Source organism: Micrasema longulum, unplaced genomic scaffold (genome assembly GCF_059751315.1).
Source record: "Micrasema longulum isolate JH-2025_06_02 unplaced genomic scaffold, ASM5975131v1 h1tg001372l, whole genome shotgun sequence".
Taxonomy (NCBI): domain Eukaryota; kingdom Metazoa; phylum Arthropoda; class Insecta; order Trichoptera; family Brachycentridae; genus Micrasema; species Micrasema longulum.
This window is the reverse complement of record NW_028278558.1, coordinates 255,787-278,618: the sequence shown is the minus strand read 5'-3', so window position 1 is coordinate 278,618 and position 22,832 is coordinate 255,787. Positions and strand designations below refer to the sequence as shown.

Genomic DNA, 22,832 nt, shown 5'->3' with positions numbered 1-22,832 from the left:
CTCTAGAAATATTCCCGCATTAGAAATGTTCATAGTATACAACAGAAATGAATCCTTAACTCTCGAGTTTAATGTCATTACATTTGCCAATGTATGTTGAGTGTAAATAATTACGAGTGTATGGAAATGTGTAATAATTGAACCCTCAAATGAGATACATTAAACCATAGAATTAAGAATAGTCTAGAAGGAGCGTAGAATCATATTTGTATACATCGAACTGTGTCCAATAATTCCCCCACTTAGACACACTTTCGCAGCGCGCATACTTGAAGTCACCGTGTAATATTGCCAGATCGCGAAGAATATAACCATAACACAAATGTAAGGTAAAAAAAAGCAATCTGTTAATTTCTCTAAAATTTTATTGTGCACGCGGAAACATTGATTGACACAACAGAGTAGATAAGTAAAGGGTCATTATTAAACGATCTTATAACTTTAAACTTAAAAAATGAAACAAATTGTATTTGACATGAAACTGATATTTTTATATCATGTCAATTAATATTTGATATTTTGAAGATAATGTCGGTCAAACGCCCACCACAAAGTTGTTTAATTCGAAATTCAATTTTCATTAATTCTCTCATTAGATGAGCAAAGTAGGGTAAAAAAATTTACTACCCTGGCAACACTAACGAAATTTCCATTTTGTTTTTTTGATAATCTGACAGATGGAAAAATATTTTTTTTTTTTAATAATGCATTCGTTATATTCACATTCATTAGCAAATTACACATGAAATGTGATTGCATCCTGTTTTCTTAAGATCCTAGCAGTATTTCTTCACTTTGAAAGGACACAACACGGCATAGTTGAATTCAAATCAGGAGTTGCGTACTGAGCGACGTCTACAAAGAAACTTATGGGTCAAAACGTAAACCTACTCATTTATGAGTAGTTAAGTCGCCTTCTGTTTGGTGTGCGTATGCGGTTTCTGGACTATTCTTACTTCTATGCATTAAACTAATATTGTGATTACAGTGGCATTTTGGAGGTTGTGTTTATTGTTCTAATCTGTATTACAAATCAGCCATTTTAAATTTTTTTTAAGGTACTTAACCATAACTTCATTGAATTTACAAATGGGATAGAAATTCTAAAGATCTTTTTGACATTATCAAGCTTCTCCGTACACCCCACAGATCTTTCGATGAACGTGCTCCGGTTTTGTGCACTTCGCATTCAGGAAACGAATTACAGACCGTATCTCACAATTGGCATTTCAAACAAGCACTACGAAGCGTTCGCAACAGTCAGCTTACTCACAATGGCGTCAACTCCTCATAGTGATCATCACTTGAAATCCCTCTCGATCCCGGGCCTTTCTGATGAGCATCGCCGCATCTGGGCTGGTATTCCAAACCACTGCCCGAGAATCTCGAGCCACAATGCCAGTTTACGTCCAATACGCCGTCGACCCTCTATCTTTCCTTCAGCTATGAGCTGCAGAAGGGCGTAGGTGTCTCCGCGGAGCGTGTGGCGAAAGCGTGCGGCCTTTCGTCTTTTGATAGTGGTATATATATTCAGTATCTCGATTGCTCAGGCAGACAGACAGACAGATCAGCCCATGAGATACGCAGAGTTCTCCTGTTCAACCGACTGTATTTATCAGTGAGATTTTGAGAATCCAACCTTACACTCCATACAACAGCACGGATGAAAAGACACAAAGACAAGAAGTGTTCGCGTTCGATCGAGAGAATAAAGGAGAAAACAAATTGGGAGAATTTATGTCAACACCCAACATTGTAAACTGTAAATAATAGAGTGTAATGAATAATGCAGTAATAGTAATAATGTAGTGGAACTCCGATTATCCGAACTACGACTGTCCGAATCGCTTGCAGGATTCCAGAAAAAAAGAATTAAGACGGAAACATACTGTGGTTTGCAAAATAATGATTCTGTCTACGCGCGCTATTATCCTCCCCTCCGCGAAATGCGTAATCAGTATAATGTCAGTCAGTGGATCGTTGACCCACTAATGTGACAAAATGAATTCAAATAGACCGTGTTTGGGAAAAATACATTTATCCGAATGGGGTTCAGTCCCAATCGATTCGGATAATCGGAGTCCTACTGTCATTGAATGTGGTGCCACGTTTTGTACGTAGTAAACTATTTGAAATAAAGAAATGTTTCTCTGTGACTATTAATTTAGTAAATTGTAATCAATTAGACTAGTTTGTATAATAATTGTACAAAGTTTTAATACTTGTAAATATTTTTACTGTACGTATTTATAGGTGGGTTATTTGATATATTTATAGCAATTATTTTACAATTTTTGAAACATTATTTTTAAAACATTGCTATAAAACCATAACATTACATAATAAAAATAGCAGGAGGCATGTTTTTTGACAATATCTAGTAAAAAGAATACGCCGGATCTTTATTTTACACAGTTACAAATAATAAACAATGGTTAATATTATGCGCTTGGAGTTTCCTACTGGCGTGCGTTCCATATAGGCACATAAGCAGTGGCCTACCCTTTTAAAATTTCATTGAAACAATAACAAAAAATAATGTAAAATATGCGAGTAGCTATTTATAAAATTTAAAAAATGTGCCAGATAAAATTCAGTTAAGTACTGTGTCGCACCGATCGGAGCGCCGCCATCAGCCAGGGTCGGCCAGGGTCGGCCAAGGCACACCAACTACAAATGCTCATTTTGTTCATACTGCAGCTGCTGTTTACATGAACAAATTAACACCGCACTGTGTAGAATTTATCCTCAGTGTAAAAAAAGGTTCCGGTGTAATATTAATAGTATTTCTCGGTCATTCTGTTTAAAATGAATACTTTTAAGAAAATCTTGAAATGTGATATATCTAAGCAATTTTATTTTTAAATCTTGTGTAAAAATGTGAATTTCTCGAGGTAAGAAATAATAATGTTAGGGATGAATATTTTTCTTTCAAAACATCAACCATAGACACGCTAAAAGTGTTTTTGTGGGAATGTTTAGAAAAGTGTAGATTTTAGCCTGCAAATGGCGATTTATTTCTTGAAAACCTCTAAAATAAACTTACGAAATAAAACACTCCTCAAACAATGACAAATCATAAATGTAGCTATTTATAAAATTTAAAAAATGTGCCAGATAAAATTCAGTTAAGTACTGTGTCGCACCGATCGGAGCGCCGCCATCAGCCAGGGTCGGCCAGGGTCGGCCAAGGCACACCAACTACAAATGCTCATTTTGTTCATACTGCAGCTGCTGTTTACATGAACAAATTAACACCGCACTGTGTAGAATTTATCCTCAGTGTAAAAAAAGGTTCCGGTGTAATATTAATAGTATTTCTCGGTCATTCTGTTTAAAATGAATACTTTTAAGAAAATCTTGAAATGTGATATATCTAAGCAATTTTATTTTTAAATCTTGTGTAAAAATGTGAATTTCTCGAGGTAAGAAATAATAATGTTAGGGATGAATATTTTTCTTTCAAAACATCAACCATAGACACGCTAAAAGTGTTTTTGTGGGAATGTTTAGAAAAGTGTAGATTTTAGCCTGCAAATGGCGATTTATTTCTTGAAAACCTCTAAAATAAACTTACGAAATAAAACACTCCTCAAACAATGACAAATCATAAATGTAGTGAAAATTACACAGTAAAATTTAACATAAGTATCCCATTTGTTTAACAAACTTAGCATACTGATTTTTTAATCTCATGACTTTTAGAAAATAAGAATATCATTCTCATAAGCTCGACAGCCACGGGTGGGCTTCTGCTGAACCGGGAGTCTCCTCCGCTCTCGCCGGTCTGCTGCCCTTCTTCTCCAGCTCCTCACTTCCAACGTTGTCGTATCTGCACTGATGCAGTCCATCCTCGCATTTCGGGCCTTCCTGGTCTCCGTCGTCCTTGTGACGCAGGGAGAGTTGGGCGTTTTATGGGGCTTTCGTCGCCCATTCTAATTACATGGCCGGCCCACCTCGAGTGTTCCCACCTCATGGAGTTGATCATATTTCTTCCTCTACTAACCAAATTCAGTAAGGAAAAGCGCGTACAAATATTTACATTTACAACTTTTAATATCACTTTCACTGTCGCTCTAAACCCCCCTCTCATCGTCTACAAGGTAGGGACAAGGGAAGTAGAAATAAAATAAATAAATAAATTCATCACCTAGTTTAAACCCCTTTATGGGCAACAGTGATAGGAAACGTAGCATCAGTAGCTCAATCACAAATAAACTCGTGATACGTGCTTAAAAACATTTGAACGATCACAATAAACAAATGAAAATGCTTAAGTTACCGCAGTCATAAGTCAACGCGTGTGTAATCTCTAAGTCAACGCTTGTATTGGTTTATTTTTTGTTTTCCTCGTAAATAAATACAGTTCACTAGCGAAAAATCGGCGTTTACTATAAAAAATAATACAATATATTGTATTTGCAAAATAGTAAGGAGTATCTAATACAAAAAAGAGAAAATTAAATTACAATTGCTACGGGGACTGCTTTTCTAGACATTTGGCTTGCCAACAGCCGGCTGAATGCAATGAATAGCATGGTAAATAATAAATAAATAAAAATAGCAGTTTTGGAATATTTTCCATATTTACACGGGTAAAATTCAAATATGTGCTTGCGCAGCAGGATTATATGTCGCGAAACATAAATATTTTGACATTTAATATTAGGTGTTCACGGATGTTCCATTGTGATCGCGAATATGATAAACAACCATGGTGAGAAATTGTTATCACGTCGCTTATTGGCATGTCGATAGTTATTTGTGATTGAGAAACTGAACGCCCCAGAATGACTGAACACAAAGTAACTATCACTTTTCTGGATGTGTGTACATCTGAAGTTATCGCTGGCTCTGCTGAGGAGGCTACCAATCTCGCATTTACAAGAAGCCTCTCTAGTAGATGAATGTTAATACTTAATACACCAATGATATTCGTTGTTAAGTAAATTATTTATCATAATTTGTATAGAAAGTAGATGTAAGTTTTTTTATACGTTTATAATATGCCATTACTATGTATTATACTGTCGTAGAGTCTAGAAAATGTTGAGTCCCATTATGAGTCGTGCGAATGATTTGATTCAAAAATAATCAAATGCAGTCCTAGTTTTCTTTAAATTATTCATTTGATGTATTTTTTGTCAAATTATTCCCACGCCTACTAATAATTACACATATCGAAATAAACATTCTGTTAAATAAAGATGGTTTTCTTCTTATCTACTAAGGCTACTCTAGGGCACTAGCCCTGTCAGCTATCCCCGACGTTGGCAATCTCTCCGCCAAGTCTCTCTGTCCTGTGCTGCCCGGAAAATCTGCTCCTCGGTCCTGAAGCCAGTCCAGCCTATGATTTCAGGAGAATGCAGAATGCTGGCTACGAGCTCACCCAGATGCTTACGACTCACGGTGGGTTCATGAGCTACCTGTATCTCTTCGAGCTATCCGAGATCGACAGCTGCCCATACGACGGTGAAACGATGCATTGCCCCCTTTTCAGCTTTCAAAGACAACAGCTGGAAGCGCGATGCAGAAGCCTGGGTGAAGGAACTACGCGACGTCCCATCGGTGGTAGGTAACAAAGAACTCACACGATCATACATGGTCAGTTTGCAGATGACATTTACATGAACATGAATATAACATCAAATTTAATTACATTACTATTTTTTTTCCTAAAGTGTTGCTTGTTTGATTGAAAGCTTATTACACATTTGAGAGGGAGCTATTTCCCGCAGTAGATGATGAAGAGTCATAAAACGTATTTTCAAGTCATTTTAACGTGAACGTAACGGTTTCTCACCAGTATGAGTGAAAACGTGTATTTTCATAATATTAACACTCTTTAGTATTTACACTCTGAACACGAAAACGGTTTCTCGCCAGTATGAGTGAGAATGTGTTGTTTAAAATGACTTTTCTGAGTAGATGAATATTTACACTCTGAACATGAAAACGGTTTCTCGCCAGTGTGAGTGATAATATGTTGTTTCAGATTATTTTGCCGAGTACATAAATATTTACACTCTGCACATGAAAACGGTTTCTCGCCAGTATGAGTAAAAAAGTGATTTTTCTATTTACTTTTACGAATACGTGAATAAGTACACTCTGAACATGAAAACTCTTTCTCACCAGCATGACTGAGAATGCGGGTTTTTAATTTACGCTTCTTTAAACGTTGTGATTTCTCTACAGTATTGGGTGTGTTGTACGAAACATGCGATGAACGTGTTTTACTGTCTTCGGAATATTTAGGTTGACCTCCACTCCTAGGACCTTAAAAGAAAAACAATTTATTCCAACAGACCTAAAGCGAATATGATGTTTTACGCAGCTTTCCCTACTGAAGATATTGAAGTAAAATCAGAAACATGTTCTATGTGAAATAGGCCTTTGGGCACTGAAGTAAAAACAATTACAGGGCGTTATAGGTGGCATATTAAATTACGTAATAGCTGTGTTCATTTATTCAGAATTCAGACTGATATGAAAACTAACTAAACAAACCACAATGCGTGGAATCTCTGAATATTGTGGCAAAACTATAGACGTCACACGCGACGTCGCGCGCCAGGTCCGAGCGACGGTCAGGAGGAGAAACGTTTTGGCTGTGTTCGGTGATAATTTTAATTGTTACGATTTCATACTTTTTCTTAACTGCTTTATTTTACGTTTTACAAATTAGATTCCTTTTTATTTTTAAGTGTTTCCATTCTCTATTATTTTAAGTTTAGTTAAGTTTATATATTGTATTTTTTGTATTAATAAAAGATAATAAAACTGTAAGTACAATACAGAGTAAAAACTCTATCTGTGCGTTACACATACTATGTTAGTCTGAAGATTTATCCAAAACGAGCGTGAAGTAAAAAACGTTCTCACGAGACGATTTTTACGGAACGATATCAACGCAGATAAATATTTAGCAATTTATGTAGAACCTACTAGGCAGTCGACATAATCCGACGTTTGGTAGGTAACAAACATCAACCATAATATAAATGTGGAAAAAAGTATTAATCACCTTTAGTAGAGGATTCTAAACATTCCTGTTTTATATCAGGATAATCAATGTCTATTTCCGTAAAGATCAGTATATCACTATCTATTATATACTGCTGTTTGGCACTGGTCCCCGGTTCAGCTTTCACGGTGGCGAAATCTGGCCCGCCGCTTCTGTAGGGACAAGGCGGCCCTTCTCCAGTATGGAGAATATCTTCTTGCTCATATCCAGTCCTGGGTTCAGCCTTAACAGTCACTGAGGCAAATTCCATAATCGTGCAAATTCAATCTTCAACCTGAAAATCAAATTTCGTATCAACTGCAATACTATTAATTTTATTTTACAATACGCCCATGGGGGAACTTACAAAAAATATAAGTACCTACTCTCAGAAAAAAAAACCTGAAAAAGGAAATAGAACGAAGATAAATTCGCCTCATTGAGTAGTGTTTGGCGCGTTTGTCAACCTTGTTTCGAATCTTAGGTTTGATATCTGGCAGGATGAACGCGAAACAATGGTATTAAAATAGTTCTGAAATGGAATATTTTATTATTTCTGGACTTACACCTGAAACGTAGGACTGATCACCTTACCATCCATGTAACAAAAATAATATAATGCGGCGTTTTGTGCCCTTTTGGGTACGGATAGAAAAATGGTGCCAAATAATTTATAGAATTTACTGATGCTAATTCCATAAATAAGTCCTACAAATCTCTTGGGATTCTGCACAGTTTTAGTACAAAATTAATCTCGAAAATATACTGCGGAATTCCGGTGCTTATAGATATTATTATCCCGATTTGCATTTCCTTATCGATATCATAATATAATATATAAAAAAATCTTTGACTAATCTCAAAACATCACTTAAACATAGGAAATTTTTATTTACTTAGAATTTTCTATGATCAAATGAATAAAAGTTATTATGTTTCTCTTAGTCATAAAACATTTCATTTGAATTTTCGTACATAAGATGTCGAATCAAAAATCCACTTTGCTTATATACCATGTTTGATGAAATAGTAACTGATCCTCTTTGCCGATCTCTGCGATGAAGTTTTACTGACGTAATAATATTAAAAGGGTTTTTACGTTTTGTATCCTCAATTAAAAGGTATATAGTCTAGAATGCTTTCAATCGACCTTATAAATTTTGTGTCATTTATAAATAACATAATAAGATTAATAATTTAGTGAACGTTTATAACATATTAGGATAAAATTTAAAACCACTCTGATGAAACAGAATCCATTACGAGATTAATTTTATCTCGTAAAACAAAATAAAATTCTTAAAAATACACGGAATGATGTAAGTAATAATTTAAAAGATAAACAACGGTTTTTTGTATACATGTAGAAACAATAAAAAGCATTGCCATGCAAAATAAAAAGTGAAACTTTACATAGTAAAAAAGAAAAAAAATATATGGATATAAGAAAAGTAATTGAATTAAAAAGCAAATTGTAAAGAATTTAAATACGTATAAAAAATGGTATTAACAAATTATTGTTAAAAATATATAAGATAATATGGCGTAAGTATAGCTTGTGAGCTCGCACATATTTGCTATTTTTTTAAATTCGTTGCATATCTGAAATAGCACAATAAAAATGATAACATTTTTGTTGTTTTATGTCATTAGACGCTACTCAGGGGTGACTTTGTGACGTTACGAAAGTATAATTATAAGAAAGAAATACGGCAATAAAAATGAGGATGTTTTTAGTTGAGTTACGTTAGTAGGCGGCAGACGGGTTTAGCTTTGAAAGCCATAAGTTTATGCAGTGTTACTGAATTTGAAATAATAATTTAATTAAAACAATAGTGTTGATTTATAATAAATTACGAACACGATTAATAAAAATGCTATTTTTTTATATTTATGCATTTTTCAAATTACGTATATCAAATAATAAGACAATAAATTTCAGCTGTCAGTTGATCAGATTTCCAATCATCTTTTTTTCTATGGTTATAACTCTAGGAAAATCAAAGACATTAAAAAATATTTATAGGACAAATGACATATGACATTAGTAAAAATTTTAATTGCGCGCGTTGAGATTTACTTCGTAAGGCGCCTATGCCGCCTATAGTTCTTGAAATGTAACATGATTAGAAATTAGAATGACAGTTGTCAGAAAAAGTGACGACATAACTTTGTAGTAACGTCAACGAAAAATCATTTGTATCTGGCGTGTTGATTATTTTTTTTAATACAATGCTTGAAACATAAAATAAACCTAATTATTAACGACGTTCTTACAAGGTTACATCATTTTGCAAAAACGTTAGCGATGCACAAATTGATCTACATAGATCTATGTAAATGCATAAATTCTATGTAAAATCAAATAAAAAAATTATGCATTTGATGTTGTTCATGAAAAAAGTATAAATGTCGCATTTTTTGGTGAATAATTGTCTTAAACACACTATAATAGGCATCCCCGAGACGCTTGTCCTAGGAGGCTGCTGCTGTTAGTTAATTATAATAATAAAAATACTTTATAGTTTTATTCCACTTTTATAAAACTATAAAGTATTTTTATTATTATAATTAAAATGCAGTTCCACCAAGAAATGTCAGTGGAAAAACTCAATATATCACTGTTAGTTATCAAATCGAACCACCTTATACCTGATATTCGTCTTTCAAAACTCAGAAAATGGATATTTTGAGCTTTGGTGAGTTGCCAAGATTCGCAGCCATATAGGAGTACTGGCATTATACAAGAGTTGGATGGTCGGCATTTGGTTTTGACCGAGTATTTGAAATTTCTCATTCAAACCGAGCAAACAAATAAACCATCACGCCGTTTCTCCGTAGGGGTAGGCAGAGAGGATAGAACACCATATCACTCTATCTTTGCATAAAGACCTCGCTTCCTCTACATTCACACATCTTCTCATGCACGCACGCCGATTATTCCTACTTTTGACATGTCCATCTTTAAGTATTTGATGGACTTGGTCGTGCCATGTCTTTCTCGGCCTTCCTCGTTTTCTACATCCATCAACATTCGCGTCGTAGATCCTTTTAGCCGTTCTTTCGTTGTCCATTCGCCCTACATGTCCAAACCAACGCAGCACCCCTTTCTTGATTCTGTCGACAATGCATATCTCAGCCTTACACAGTTCACGGATCTCGACATTTGTGCACCTATCATAGATCGTTTTGCCACCCATTCGCCTGAGGGATTGCATTTCGACAGCATTTTACCTACTTTCATCATCATTTTTCCAATTCCATACTTCGCTCCCATACATTAGATTTGGCACTAGAACTCCGTTGTGAACTGCTAGTTTAGCCTCCTGCGAACATTTGTTTGCCAAAGTAGATTTCAGTGCACCGTTCACCCTGTTCCCGGCACTCACCCTCCTTTCAATATCTTTCTCGATCTTTCCATCCCTAGTAAACGTACTACCCAGATACACTAATTCTTCTACCCGATTCAGAATATCTCCGTTCCCACTGATCGTTCACATTTCTCATTTAATACAATATTATCTTTTACCAAATTGACTAGGAAATAATCGTAAGCCGGTGGGCTCGCAAATAAATGTTCTCCCTATTACATAAAGCTCCGACCGTTACTGCCTACAGAGAGTGCATTGGTATTTTGCAAAGCTCATTGAAAATGTCGGGGGAGCCGGCGAACGGTTGTCTAGTTCCAACACAACGCAAAGGAAAGCTTTCCAAGGTGAGTCACCGTTTATTTGGGATCATTTATCATCATCATTCCCACTGCATTAGTACACCGATCGCGGCGTATATTAGTCTTACGCTTCAGGTACCAGTCCAGGGACTATGAAATATTCTAGTGTAAAAACAGATTTTTAAATAAATATTTCGTCTCAACCATGTCGGGAATCGAACCCGAGATGGTAGGCAAACGCGCTGACCATTACACTGCATTACCATGAGGCCGACATTTATTTAAGCATAAATCGATAATATTTACCCATGTAAATGGCACCATTGCCATTTTTGTGAAAATCACCTCAAGGGCGACAATATTTCAATATAACTAACTTTAACTACTTTTACTTTTAACTTGTATTGAATGCGCAGATTATTATCATATACATTAAAGAGACCCGCCAAAGTAATGGGAGAATCCTGTGCCCCTTCAGATTTAAATAAATGTCCCCATAAATGGCTAAACTTCCATATTCCTTTCTCAAAAATGTTTTCCCTCTCCGTTGCGACAAATTTAGATCCGAATAACTCCCCCAGTGAGGAAATCCAGCCTGTCTGCAAGCATTTGGACATACTCAAAACAGTGTTTTCAGGCGTTGCCTAGTACGTGAAATAATTCAAGTCGGTTGAAGTGGAAACGGCTGGCCGTGTCGCTCGAATGTCCGGAGATAGATGGACGAGCGGAGACGTGACCATTTTACAAATTAAACTGTTTTGTGAATTGTTTCTAAATATATCCTCTATAGTGCTCTATGGAGCACTGTGAATGTGGATTGTGGTCTCCCTGCGACGCGGATAATACACATATTTATTTTGATTGAAAACTAGGCGAGAGAAGTGTGCTTGTTAATTTAATTGATGGATGCATTGAGAAAATAGGAAACTGGATGGCTGAAAACAGACAACATTAAACCCATCAAAAACGGAACCACTACGGGTGGATGACAGAATTTGATTCAGGATACGGCACTACCCGATGTAAGGAGTACCGCTTTACCCGCCATTAAACAACTGGGAGTCTTCCTTAATTCTGATCTTTCTCTTGACGCTCAAGTCAGTAGAACGATAAGTTCGTGCTTCTACCAGCTGAGACAAATTAAATGCATATGCAAAAATTTGCCGGTTGATGCCGCCCGTCAATTAATAAATGCGTTTGTAGTTTCTAGAGTCGATAATTGTAATGGTATCTACGCAGGTCTACCAATGAACAAAATAAATGACTCGCCTACAGTCTGTATTGAATGATGCAGCGAGACTTATATCATATCACTCCACTACTTCGGGAATTACACTGGCTACATTTTCCACAGAGGGTGGAATACAAACTCTGTCGGCTTATTTAAAATAAAAAAAAAACTTTTATTTAGGAAACATACAGTACAGTTACATAGTTTTATATTTTACACAGTTAGACTTAACTCTAATGGACCAGTAAAGTTTCCATATTATAAAGTAATTATATGAAAGGTTATTAATGAAAGTACAAAAAGGAGAAGGAAAAAAAAACATAAATGGAAGTTGTTTAAAAATTTAAATTAAAGTAAAAAAAGTTATTTTAAAGTTTGTAGTTAGTATTTACAAATGGAAATAATATTAAAAATGAAGAAAATTTGTATAAGTCACTGCACAACTCTGCTTCAGAATATCTAAAGGAACTTTGCATTCCAGATGAACTAGCTGACAGGCATCCTTCGCTAAGATCAGCTACGTCTACCCGAGAGATAAGGTTATTATACCTCTACGCAAACAGCGCACTAAATTCAGTGAACACGCATTTGCGGTCGCAGGCCCTATGGCATCGAATGCTCTCCCAGCAGAGGTGCGAGGCTGTGAGAGTGAAGTGATGTTTCGAAAAAAACTTAAAACCCACTTGTTCACTAAATCATTTGAATAAATCCGTAGCCTGTGATAACAAAATAAATTGTTTTAATTAAATTACAAATTTAAAAGCTTCAATTTAATTAATTTATCTATAGAATCACTATGTAAAGCGCCCTTGAGGTAATTTATTACGAAACTGGCGCTATATCACTTATCCATAATAATAATAATTGTGATTGCCCCGAAGTTAGCGTCCACCGGGCAAGCGCAGATTTAATTTTTATTTTTGATTGTTTAATTCCCGAGTAATTTCAGCACACAGAATTGGTATCGGCAGCAAATTCCTGTTTTCGCTGTGATGTCCTTTATTTGGGAGACTCCATAGTAGAGGCACTTACATTTACAAATATCTACAAGAAATATGGTCCTCGAGGTTTGTAATTATTGTTATTATTAATAATACACTAGTAGCTATTAAGCTGATGCGTGTATATCAAGTGTACATGGCTATTAAGCATTATACATTGCTGTGTGCATCTAGTTAACATTCACTGAACTAGCACCGATCACTTTCTCGGGAAGGCCATTCCATTTCTCCACAACTCGGTTTGTCAGGAAGTTCTTCCCTGGGTTGGATGAGAAGGAGGTAGTGTTTAATTTCAATGAGTGACCTCTGGAGATGGCGGTTTTCATTCTTAGTGAACATTGATTTCAACTTAGGTACATTATATTGCTCAGTTGAGTCACCACGCTGCCTCCGCTCTTCCAGTGAACTTAACCCGAGCTCCCTTAAGCGGTCCTCGTATGATTTATTTCCTAAAGAAACAACCATTTTAGTTGCTCTTCTCTGGACTTTCTCCGACAACTGTATTTCTTCAAACGACCCTTGTAAGGTGTTTTATTCCATTGATTCGCGCAATATTTACTAACAGCAGTGGTAGCTTTACTCATAACTTCACTCGCCACTTTGTTGTAACGTATTATTTCTATTTCCAGGAGTAATCTCTTTGAACTTCGGCATTGGAGGAGATTTAGTGGAACATGTTTTATATCGCATACAAGACGGAGACTGGTTGGCCAGACTCAAACCGACTGTGGTATAGTTGCATTATAATACATGTTATTGCGTTTTGGTTTTGACAAATAAATATTTGAATTTATCGCAACACAGAGGGAAAACATTTATGAGAAGGTTTATATGGCCACTTTACTAATAAAGTGTGTATAGAAGCGATTATAATATTTTACTATCCATAGTGATGTTTTATGGTAACTTTATTTACAGAAAAACAAACAAATATTTTTCTCCAAATATAAATTAAAATATTAACAAAGCGCGCCCAGCGCCAGCAATGAGCCGAGGAACTAGCCGATTACTCCGGCTTATTTCTTCGTGCAAGTAAGTGTACTATATTTTGGACATCTTAAACTCAGTGGTGGGATTTTTCCCCTAGAGTAAACTTACAGATTACACAAATTCTTTGAAGATTCTCGATTTGGAAAACAGTATTTCAAACACTATTTCTTAAGGAGTATTTTTCTTTGAGGTGATACTTTTAAAATATGAATGGCAACACATGTGGCGCTCGACGCGGCCGTTTTTGGCATTATTATTTTCTAAAACAAATAGGCCAGTTGACATTTCAATCGTCCAGACTGAATTCATTGAGCTATTTTTATAAACTTTCATATTTTGAGTTTGTCCAAATTTTTGTAGACAAGGACTGGATTCAACTCCCTGGGGAGCTGTTTATATTGACATATTACAACAGAGATGAAGAACATTTAAGAGAAGGTAATATAGAAGTCTAGGCATCTACAGGGCTTATGACCTGTCAATGGCTGGTTTAAGTGGCCACTTTACACACTGCGTCTATATTACCTTCACTTCAATATTCATCTCTGTTGTAACTTTCATATAAGTTATGTATTGAATTCATGTATAATATAGCTACACAATATAATATATTTCTAATAATATAGTCGTTTGAATTGATTTCACTACTACAGAAAAAATAGCTATTTATAGTATATATGTATTACTTACATTATAATATATTATGTACCTACCATGTAGGCACAAATAAATAATATTTTTTTATAGCTTACCTGTAAATAAAATCACCGTTCGCCACTGCTACACACTGTGTAAGATTCACCATTTTGCCTATATTTGAACATTCATATTTCTTGAATTCTCTACCTCTTGATTTTATAAAACGACTATAACGGGCGTAGGCCATTGTGATCCATGTAAATACAGTTTTTGCTATCATTCGTGTTTGCCATGTGGTCGTGAGGATGAATGACAATATCGGACAAAGGTACTCCGTGTAATGAGCCAAGCCAGTGGAGGGGGCAGCGAAAGTAGCAGAGTTCGATTCATATTTAAATTTGTGGCTGACCTGTCACTGGCCACTTTACACAGTGTGTAACATTCACCATTCTGCCTTCTGTAACATTCAACATTCTGTTTCCCCTCTCGGTTGCAACAAATTTAGATATGAATAACTCCCTAGGGAGGAAATCCAGCCAGTCTGCGAGCATTTGGACATGCTCAAAACATTGTTGAATTGAATTCAACTTAAAAAAGAAGATCAGGGGAGACTCGTCCGGGAGCCGGTGGTCACAACTGGGAGGAAGAAATAACTCGACAATAAAAAATATAATTGACCATTGTAACTAATTACAATGGTCAATTATATTTTTTATTTTAAATTAGGCGTCTCGCTCTATTGCGGTGCGAATAGATAATTAATCAATATTAACTACGGCTCGCCCTCCATATCTGAGGACACGAGTCTCCTCAGCGGTGCCCGCGTGCCAAACGAGAAAAGCTGCCCAAGTTATCTGGTGGCCTTAGCATCTTTGTGCTGAAAGAAGGTAATCCGCAAGTACATACTATGCGCTTCATCGGCTTGAAGAAAAGAGGACCGTCACACCGTTTCTCCTTAGGGGTAGGCAGAGAGGATATAACGCCACATCACTCTATCTTTGCACATAGATCTCGCTTCCTCTACATGCATACATCTTCTCATGGACGTGCGCCGATTATTCCGACTTTTAACAAGTCCATCTTCGAGTATTTGTTGGATTTGGTCATGCCGTGTCTTTCTCGGCCTTCCTCTATTTATGCACCTATCAATATTCGCATCCTAAATATTTTTAGCCGTTCTTTCGCTGTCCATTCGCTCTACATGTCCAAACCGACGCTGAGCTCCTTACTTGATTTTGTCGATAATGCTTATCTCAGCCTTTCATTATGTGCGAATCTTGACATTTGCGCATCTATAGTACATAGTTTTGCCACACATTCGCCCGAGAGATCGCATTTCGACAGCATTCATCTTACTTTCATCCCTGTTATCCAAGTCCATACTTCGCTCCCATACATCAGGGTCGGGGCCGGGACTCCATTGTGAACTGCTAATTTTGCCTCTTGCGGCAAACATTTATTCGCCAAGGTTGATTCCAGTGCACCGTTCACTCTGTTCCCGCCGCTCACCCTCCTTTCGATATCTTTCTCAGTCATTCCATCCCTAGTAAACATACTTCCCGGAAACTTTTTAAAAGCCTCGAAATTATTTTCGGAACCAATCGGACCGGTATATCCGACGGGACCTACAACGGGGCCACGGATAGTAGCGAGAAGCTAATCACAGAGAGGGGCAAAGGGACTAGACCAAATATAAACTACAACCGAATATGTTGAACCCTACTTAACGACACAGTTTTTCATTACAGGTTGTTTTATTTGTCGGAACTAACAATACGAGCTCTCGACCGATCCATATCGCGGCTGGGATCGAAAATATAGTCGAGAATATTCGGAACAAAAGTCCCGAATCGAAAGTCATTCTCCCGGTGAGTACACTTTACATTTAGACAATTGAGGGTATTTGAAGCGAACTTAGAAATCTCAACCGTAAATGGAAAATCAGTTATGGATGTCAAAATAAACTATACATAAAAACCTGCCCACCTAAATAATAACTCATAACTCAAAACCGTCTCTAAATCTTGCAAAAACAGATTTTAATTACTCGACACCGCAAACTTAGCATTCTCCATTGAGTTGGTGAAGCATTATTACAAATCTCACAACTCTTTTTTCAAAGGTTTTCGCCAATAATGATGAAATCAGGGGAGAGTGTAATATAGAGAGTATAATTGATAAAAGAAAGGGTCTGCATTTATTTTTAAAAAACTAAACATTTAAAGCACACTTTATGGCACAAATCATCCTTGTTAAGATGGGTCGCCTTAACCAATTTAAAAAATAATAATAACAAAGGGAATTGGTACGTTGGACAACTTGGATAACATGTGATTCAAGTTATCACAACTCCGAGATCTCTCTGTGAAGTCACCGCTTGCACTCGATTTCCATCCAAGGTATACATCTGTATCTCAGAGGCAGACGGATGCAAATCCAGAATTTGACGAAATTACATTTCAATATTCGTATCCAGTTTATGATCGTGTCCATTGATTTTTAAGAAACGTAAGTATTTTAATGAAAGAACCAATGTATTAAGATACTGAAAATACAAATTATTGCTATAAATGATTAGAAATCACTTAGAGAGTGTAGATTCTTGAGGCTTTTTGAACATTTGACGTTAGGCTTTGCATGCGTCTGCCTCTGAGGTACAGATATTAATTCCGTATTTGTAGGCAGCGCAATTCTCATATTTAAAATATATCAATAAGTAATCTGTCTCGTAGCTCCTGCACCCGAAAGGATTAACAGCCAACAAATATCGAGCTTTGTGCGCCGACACCAATCGACTGTTGTCGGAGAGATATTCTGCCGACGCCGAGATTCATCTTGTCGATACTGCCTGGGACAAATTCATAGGTAAGTAAATACAAGAGGACCGAGTTGGGCTACTTTGAGCGAGTTAAAATATACACTTGGAAAAAAAGGACGCAATTTATGTTAACTGCTTACTACATCCATTTGGAGTAATGAGTCCGATAGTCCGGTGCATCGAAATAGTCCGCGTCCAGCTTGAACACGATGCGACTTGTCGGTCGGCTTCCAGAGACAGAAGTATTCTAATTGGACTGTTTGCTATTATTATTCTTTATTCTTTATGCAGGATTCATCGAATCTCTTATCGTCCATAATATTATAACTATAAAATATAAATCAATAATTAGTCAATTAAACCTATCAATCAAATTAATTTGCACAATTTGAATCACACAATTTAAATCAACAAACTAAAATCGATCAATTAAAATTAATAATCACGAATCTAATGTTTATCTACTCTATAGTAGCTCTTTCCAAACAAGCTGTGCTTGACAAAATCTTTGAACTTTTTCGTTAGCAAAGCCTGAATTTCAAGAGGTACCTTGTTGTAGAATCGTACGCAGTTTGAGGCAAAATAATGATTATTTTTTTGCAGTCTAGTAGTGTCTTTATCTATTTCTAGTGTTGGACCTATGGAAATCATCTAACAATATTATATTCGGTTTCAGACAAAGCCGGGGTGATCTCCACGCAGCTGATGTACGACTCCCTTCACTTGACAGAAGAAGGATACGGACTGGGGTGGAAACCTGTTCTCGAGAAGGTCAAAGAATTACTCCGGTAATACGCACAGTTGCTGATTTAATCCAACTATTCTTCAACATATCCCGGGTCGGGGTGTGTTCTCTCGGTCAAGTCCAAAGATTTCCTTTCGAGATACAGCAAAAACAAAGTTAAAACAATTCCCCACCCACATTCATCTAATTGTAATTAGGTTTGTTCATGTGAAACAAATAACGATTTATATTTATTTATATATACGCCCAATGGGCATTTTAAAGGACTTATGTAAATGCGTAAGCATAGAAAATTATTATAAAGGAAAGCAGAAAGACACAATGGTTTATAGTAGACTTTGTGGGAGTGGAAGCGGGAGAGAGGTGTTTATAATTGAATTTGATTCAGTTATCGTTTGAAAGAAGACAACTTGTTATCAAAGAAATCAAGACTGGTATGTTTGTTGGCAGTCTGAGGTTTCTAGTTGGGATATTTAATTTTATCGAGCTCAGTAGTTCAGGCTCATCAAAGGGTGAGTTGAGAATTTTAAATAGGACCAGAACGTCGGATTTACTTCATTAATTAGTCTCTGCCTATCTTTCTTAAAAATCGATGTTGAACTGATTCAACATTCTTGATGTGAACATCATAATATGGAGACTAGATAACAGAGGAATACCCTAGGTGCGGGCGAACTAGGGAACAGAAGAGAGTTTTAAGGGTATTGATATTTTTTAAGTCAGTTGTGCTTCTGTTAATATGAATTGTAAAATAAAGTTTAGTGTCAAGTATAATAGCTAAATCTCGTATACTAGACACGGATAATAATATTTCATCGTTCAGTGAGTAGTCGTATGTTTGGTTTTTTTAAATATTAAAAAAAAAAAATAATATTTGCGTTCTTATGATTTACCCGAATATTTAATTTTGAGTGCCATTTTCAACGAGTTGTAATTAACTTACTATTAGAAAATGGTATCAAGTTGGGGTAAAGTGGGATTCGAACTACGGAACTTTGGTCCGTGAGTCCGAGACACTAGCCACAGGACCACAACCCGATCTTTTTTTCTAGACGAAAAAATCCATACATATATTATTAACTTTCGATTGAATGTCCTACATGCTGGCGGCTTATTATAACGATCACGGATATAGCCAGATCTCGGATGTAACGAGGAAACATTCGTCGGCATTTTAGTTTATAGTTTTCTCCATACATTTACTCACTTTTATAACGAGCTTCTTCTCGGACATACCGAACAAAAATGTTGTCAACAGTTGCGCAAAAACTCTTCAATCGTTTAAAAACAATTTGAAATAAGAACAGAAGTAATAAAGCCCAAATGGGGGACCAACTTAGTACATTATGCGAGTGTCTTGTACCCGATTGGTGTTTTCGCCGACAACATTGACAAAGTATTACACATGTGGTAGAAATTTGCCAGCAAAAAATCCAAGCTTCGTGAACTTAGCGAGTACGGGCTCGGCATCTTATTAAAATTTACAACTGTAACGTGCGGCCGAAATGGGTACCCGCGATTTTTTTTGCCCATGTATCGCTATCTCGGCCCCGCAACGTTGCTCTTCTAACATCGCAGCTGACCGGCTACCCCCGGGTGCTTCGTCCCCCGCGGAGGCCTGAAGGAAATCATCCCCACCGGAATAGTCACCAAAGTTCGCCTATAAAAGGTCGTGCACCCGCTATAGAAGGCAGAGTTATTTATCCCAGCTATCATACCGCTTTCATGTATTTTGGAAGTCCTGGTACTGGGAGATGGCTCTCAGCACTCCAACAGGGTTGATCCCACGCATTTTGGAACAGCTCATGTACTCAGTCAGCTTCCTAAGATTATTCTTGACGGAAATTCAAGTAATGAGTTGCAGAATACTCACTGAGCAATTATTACAAATGTGCGCTCTTGTTTGAGCCCTTCCGTGCTTAATTTGCTAGGTAGTTTTTATCAACCATTCCTATGAAGCGCGTCTCATGAGCACGAGCGTGACATAGACAACTATCGCTTTGTTAGTTGCTAATGATATGGTAATAAAATATACACAGGATGCTTCTGCGTTCGTCTGAATTTTGCTGCGATTCTAAATAGTAAAATATAACAATATGTATTAAGCGATGAATTAAAAACACCGGTTTATAAATATATATTTTTATTTAATCAAATCATGACATGTAAAGGCCGATTATCTAGTGCTGTCGCTTTCACAAAACTTATACGAAAACATTTTTAATGTTTAGAATACTGATTTTAAAAACCTCGATATTATATCAAATGTTTTTACAAATCTCTTTTGGATTAGAGTGAAAAAAACAATCACTTGAGAAAATGTCTTGTATTTATTAATTTTTAAACAAGCATGTTTTTTTGATTTAATATTTTGTGTTCATTACAATAATAATTAAGACAGTGTAATTAAAATGCACAGTACACATTATATTAAAGAAAATATGTATATACACTTATTGATAAACAATAAAGATAGCACATTTGTATTATTTACATGTTTAAAGCATTAACTTTGTGGTCAAACATTTTAACTAATGTTAGTAAATATTAGTATATAACCACTTACCGACTATTTACTAACATTAATCGCACATTTTGTCAATTTTAAAAGAAATGTTTTTTATATGAACATCCTGTAGATTTTTAATGCGTTTGTGTGAGTTTTGCGAAAGCGCCAGCTTTAGTTAAACAACCAGTACCTTTTCCGATTTTCAAAAATAGTCATAATATTTGTATTCCGTACGTCCGAAGGCGCCAGAGAAAACAAGGCAATTTCAAAGGTTCTTGGATGGTTCTAGTAAACAATTAAACAAATGGAAAAATACGGAAATACGTTTTTACTAAGAAAAGTCAGACCACGTTTCCTCTAAGAAGGTTAACCGGATAAACACATCGAAAGGCGTTTAAATCTTATTTGACTATTTTGTGACTTTTCTGACTACGCACCCTGGCCCGGGAAATACCTCTCTCTCAGATTCAGAATGTCGCTCTGTCAGATGTCGCTCCTCCGTCATCGTGAGGGACTCGCGGGTCATGCACTTGCTCGAACTTTTAGATACAATTTTTTTTATTTAAATCTTTCATTCGATAAAAAATAAAAAGATGTCATCTCGGATAAGTCTCCCTTCGAAATCTACACAAAAATCTGATAAATCTAAGCCACCGAGTAAAAAGCAAAAGAAATAGTGCCCGGCGTCAATGACACTTTTTACTATACGTTGTTCCCATGGCAGGGTTTTAAAAACTAATCAAAAAGTCTAACCAACTTCGCAGATATAATGCAGGTAACATAGCATGGACTGTTCCCTTATTTCGGATGGACAAATTATGCGTGCGAGCAGTTATTTTCACCGATGAATTTGATTAAATCGCGACTAGGAAATGGACTGAGTAGAGAAATGACTGCTTCATGGGTAAGATTTAACACCGCTAACTGTGAACCTCGCGTAGACAAATGATCGTCAAATAAACAACCAAATCTTTAGTTGTTTATATTATTAATATTATATACAGTAAAAAAACCCGTTTTTACATTTTCCTGCATTTTACACTGAGATACTTAGGTCCCATTTTCTTTCCACACATTCTCATTCAAATATTCCCCCAAATTAACGTTTTTCATAACCCGGTTTTACGTTTTAAAAAAAAATCAAAACTCATTCAATCGACAAAGAGCTGGGCGCCGCCGGGTGAACGGAGAGTAAAATTGAGGCAAATAAAAAAAATGTGTAAATTACTGTCTCAAACTAAATTCAAAGTGGGTGCAGTGTAATTGAACATTTTGTTTAAGTGTCTAATTTTGACATTTTACTAAATAGTGACATGCAGTTGACGCGTGTTTAGGGAGAATAAAGTCCGTACAGCAATAAATTACGACACAGAAAGTTAAAAAATTTGGCAAAAGAAATATTATTTGATGTTATAAACATAATGTGGAAAGAAGATAGCAGTTACCGAAAGCGATTAGGGTTGGTCTGAAGGTCACGAAAAAGTCAATAAGATATTGTTTTAAATTGAATATTACAACAAGATTACAACCAAAATTATCTTCTTTTTTTAAAAAAAGAGAATAAAAAAAGGTTTCAACTGAAGTATTTCAATAAATGTTTTTTTTTAAAGTATTACCGAAGGCATAATTTTAAGTAGAAATAAAGGTAAATGTCACAAAAATGTACGTGATTTAAAATGCTTGTATTTTTTTTTTAAAATAAAAAATTAAAATTTGGCCGCGGCCACTTTTATGTTAAATTTACTATCTTCAAATTATTACAACAAATTTCTGTTCAATACTTAAATCTTTATTGAGATCCCAGATACCTAAGTTTAGTCTAAATTTGAAATGGCGTAATCTGCCGGTCTAAAAGTAATTATATTTTAGTTACATAAAACTTTTAAGAATATTTTTTAACAGAACCTTTAAAAAATATTGTTTTTATCTAATTTATGTTTTCTTATTTTTTTTCATTGCGCGATTAAAAAAAACATTTGTTTTAAAATGGCAAAATGATTTCCTAATTTTTCGTTCGTTTTACCAGACTACAGCCTTAAGTATCTACATAACATTATTTAGGCATGTTTGTTTTTTAATTCAATAAAAAATATCGCATTGTAGTATTGCTTGAAAAAATACAAAATATTGTTAATTAAATCATTGGTAAATATGAATACTCCCCAATTATGACAGTTCTTACAATTTTTCTGCAGTACATTCAGTATAGTCTAGTACAATAAT

General features: G+C 35.8%; 1 protein-coding gene across 5 annotated transcripts; it reads left to right on the top strand.

The window, feature by feature from the left end:
* Positions 1 to 8,985: 8,985 nt before the first annotated feature.
* LOC148275640 (platelet-activating factor acetylhydrolase IB subunit alpha2-like) lies at positions 8,986 to 18,393 on the top strand. Of its 5 annotated transcripts, none has more exons than XM_088235401.1 (7): positions 8,986 to 9,430; positions 10,477 to 10,721; positions 12,857 to 12,974; positions 13,538 to 13,638; positions 16,286 to 16,405; positions 17,270 to 17,402; positions 18,032 to 18,393. In XM_088235401.1, the coding sequence occupies exons 2-7, from the start codon at positions 10,581 to 10,583 to the stop codon at positions 18,145 to 18,147; spliced, it is 729 nt and encodes a 242-aa protein (XP_088091527.1). In that variant the 5' UTR covers positions 8,986 to 9,430; positions 10,477 to 10,580; the 3' UTR covers positions 18,148 to 18,393. The 5 variants fall into 5 exon arrangements, with proteins under 5 accessions (XP_088091527.1, XP_088091529.1, XP_088091530.1 ...); XM_088235403.1 differs by having other exon boundaries at positions 9,029 to 9,123; positions 10,548 to 10,721; XM_088235402.1 differs by having other exon boundaries at positions 9,040 to 9,409; positions 10,548 to 10,721.
* The last annotated feature ends 4,439 nt before the right edge of the window (positions 18,394 to 22,832 follow it).

Coding starts and splice junctions, on each gene's coding strand:
- LOC148275640 (XM_088235401.1), top strand. CDS start 10,581: ATGTTCTCCCTATTACATAAAGCTCCGACCGTTACTGCCTACAGAGAG. Junction 10,722..12,856: donor GCAAAGGAAAGCTTTCCAAG/GTGAGTCACCGT, acceptor GAGTAATTTCAG/CACACAGAATTGGTATCGGC. Junction 16,406..17,269: donor AATCGAAAGTCATTCTCCCG/GTGAGTACACTT, acceptor TCTGTCTCGTAG/CTCCTGCACCCGAAAGGATT.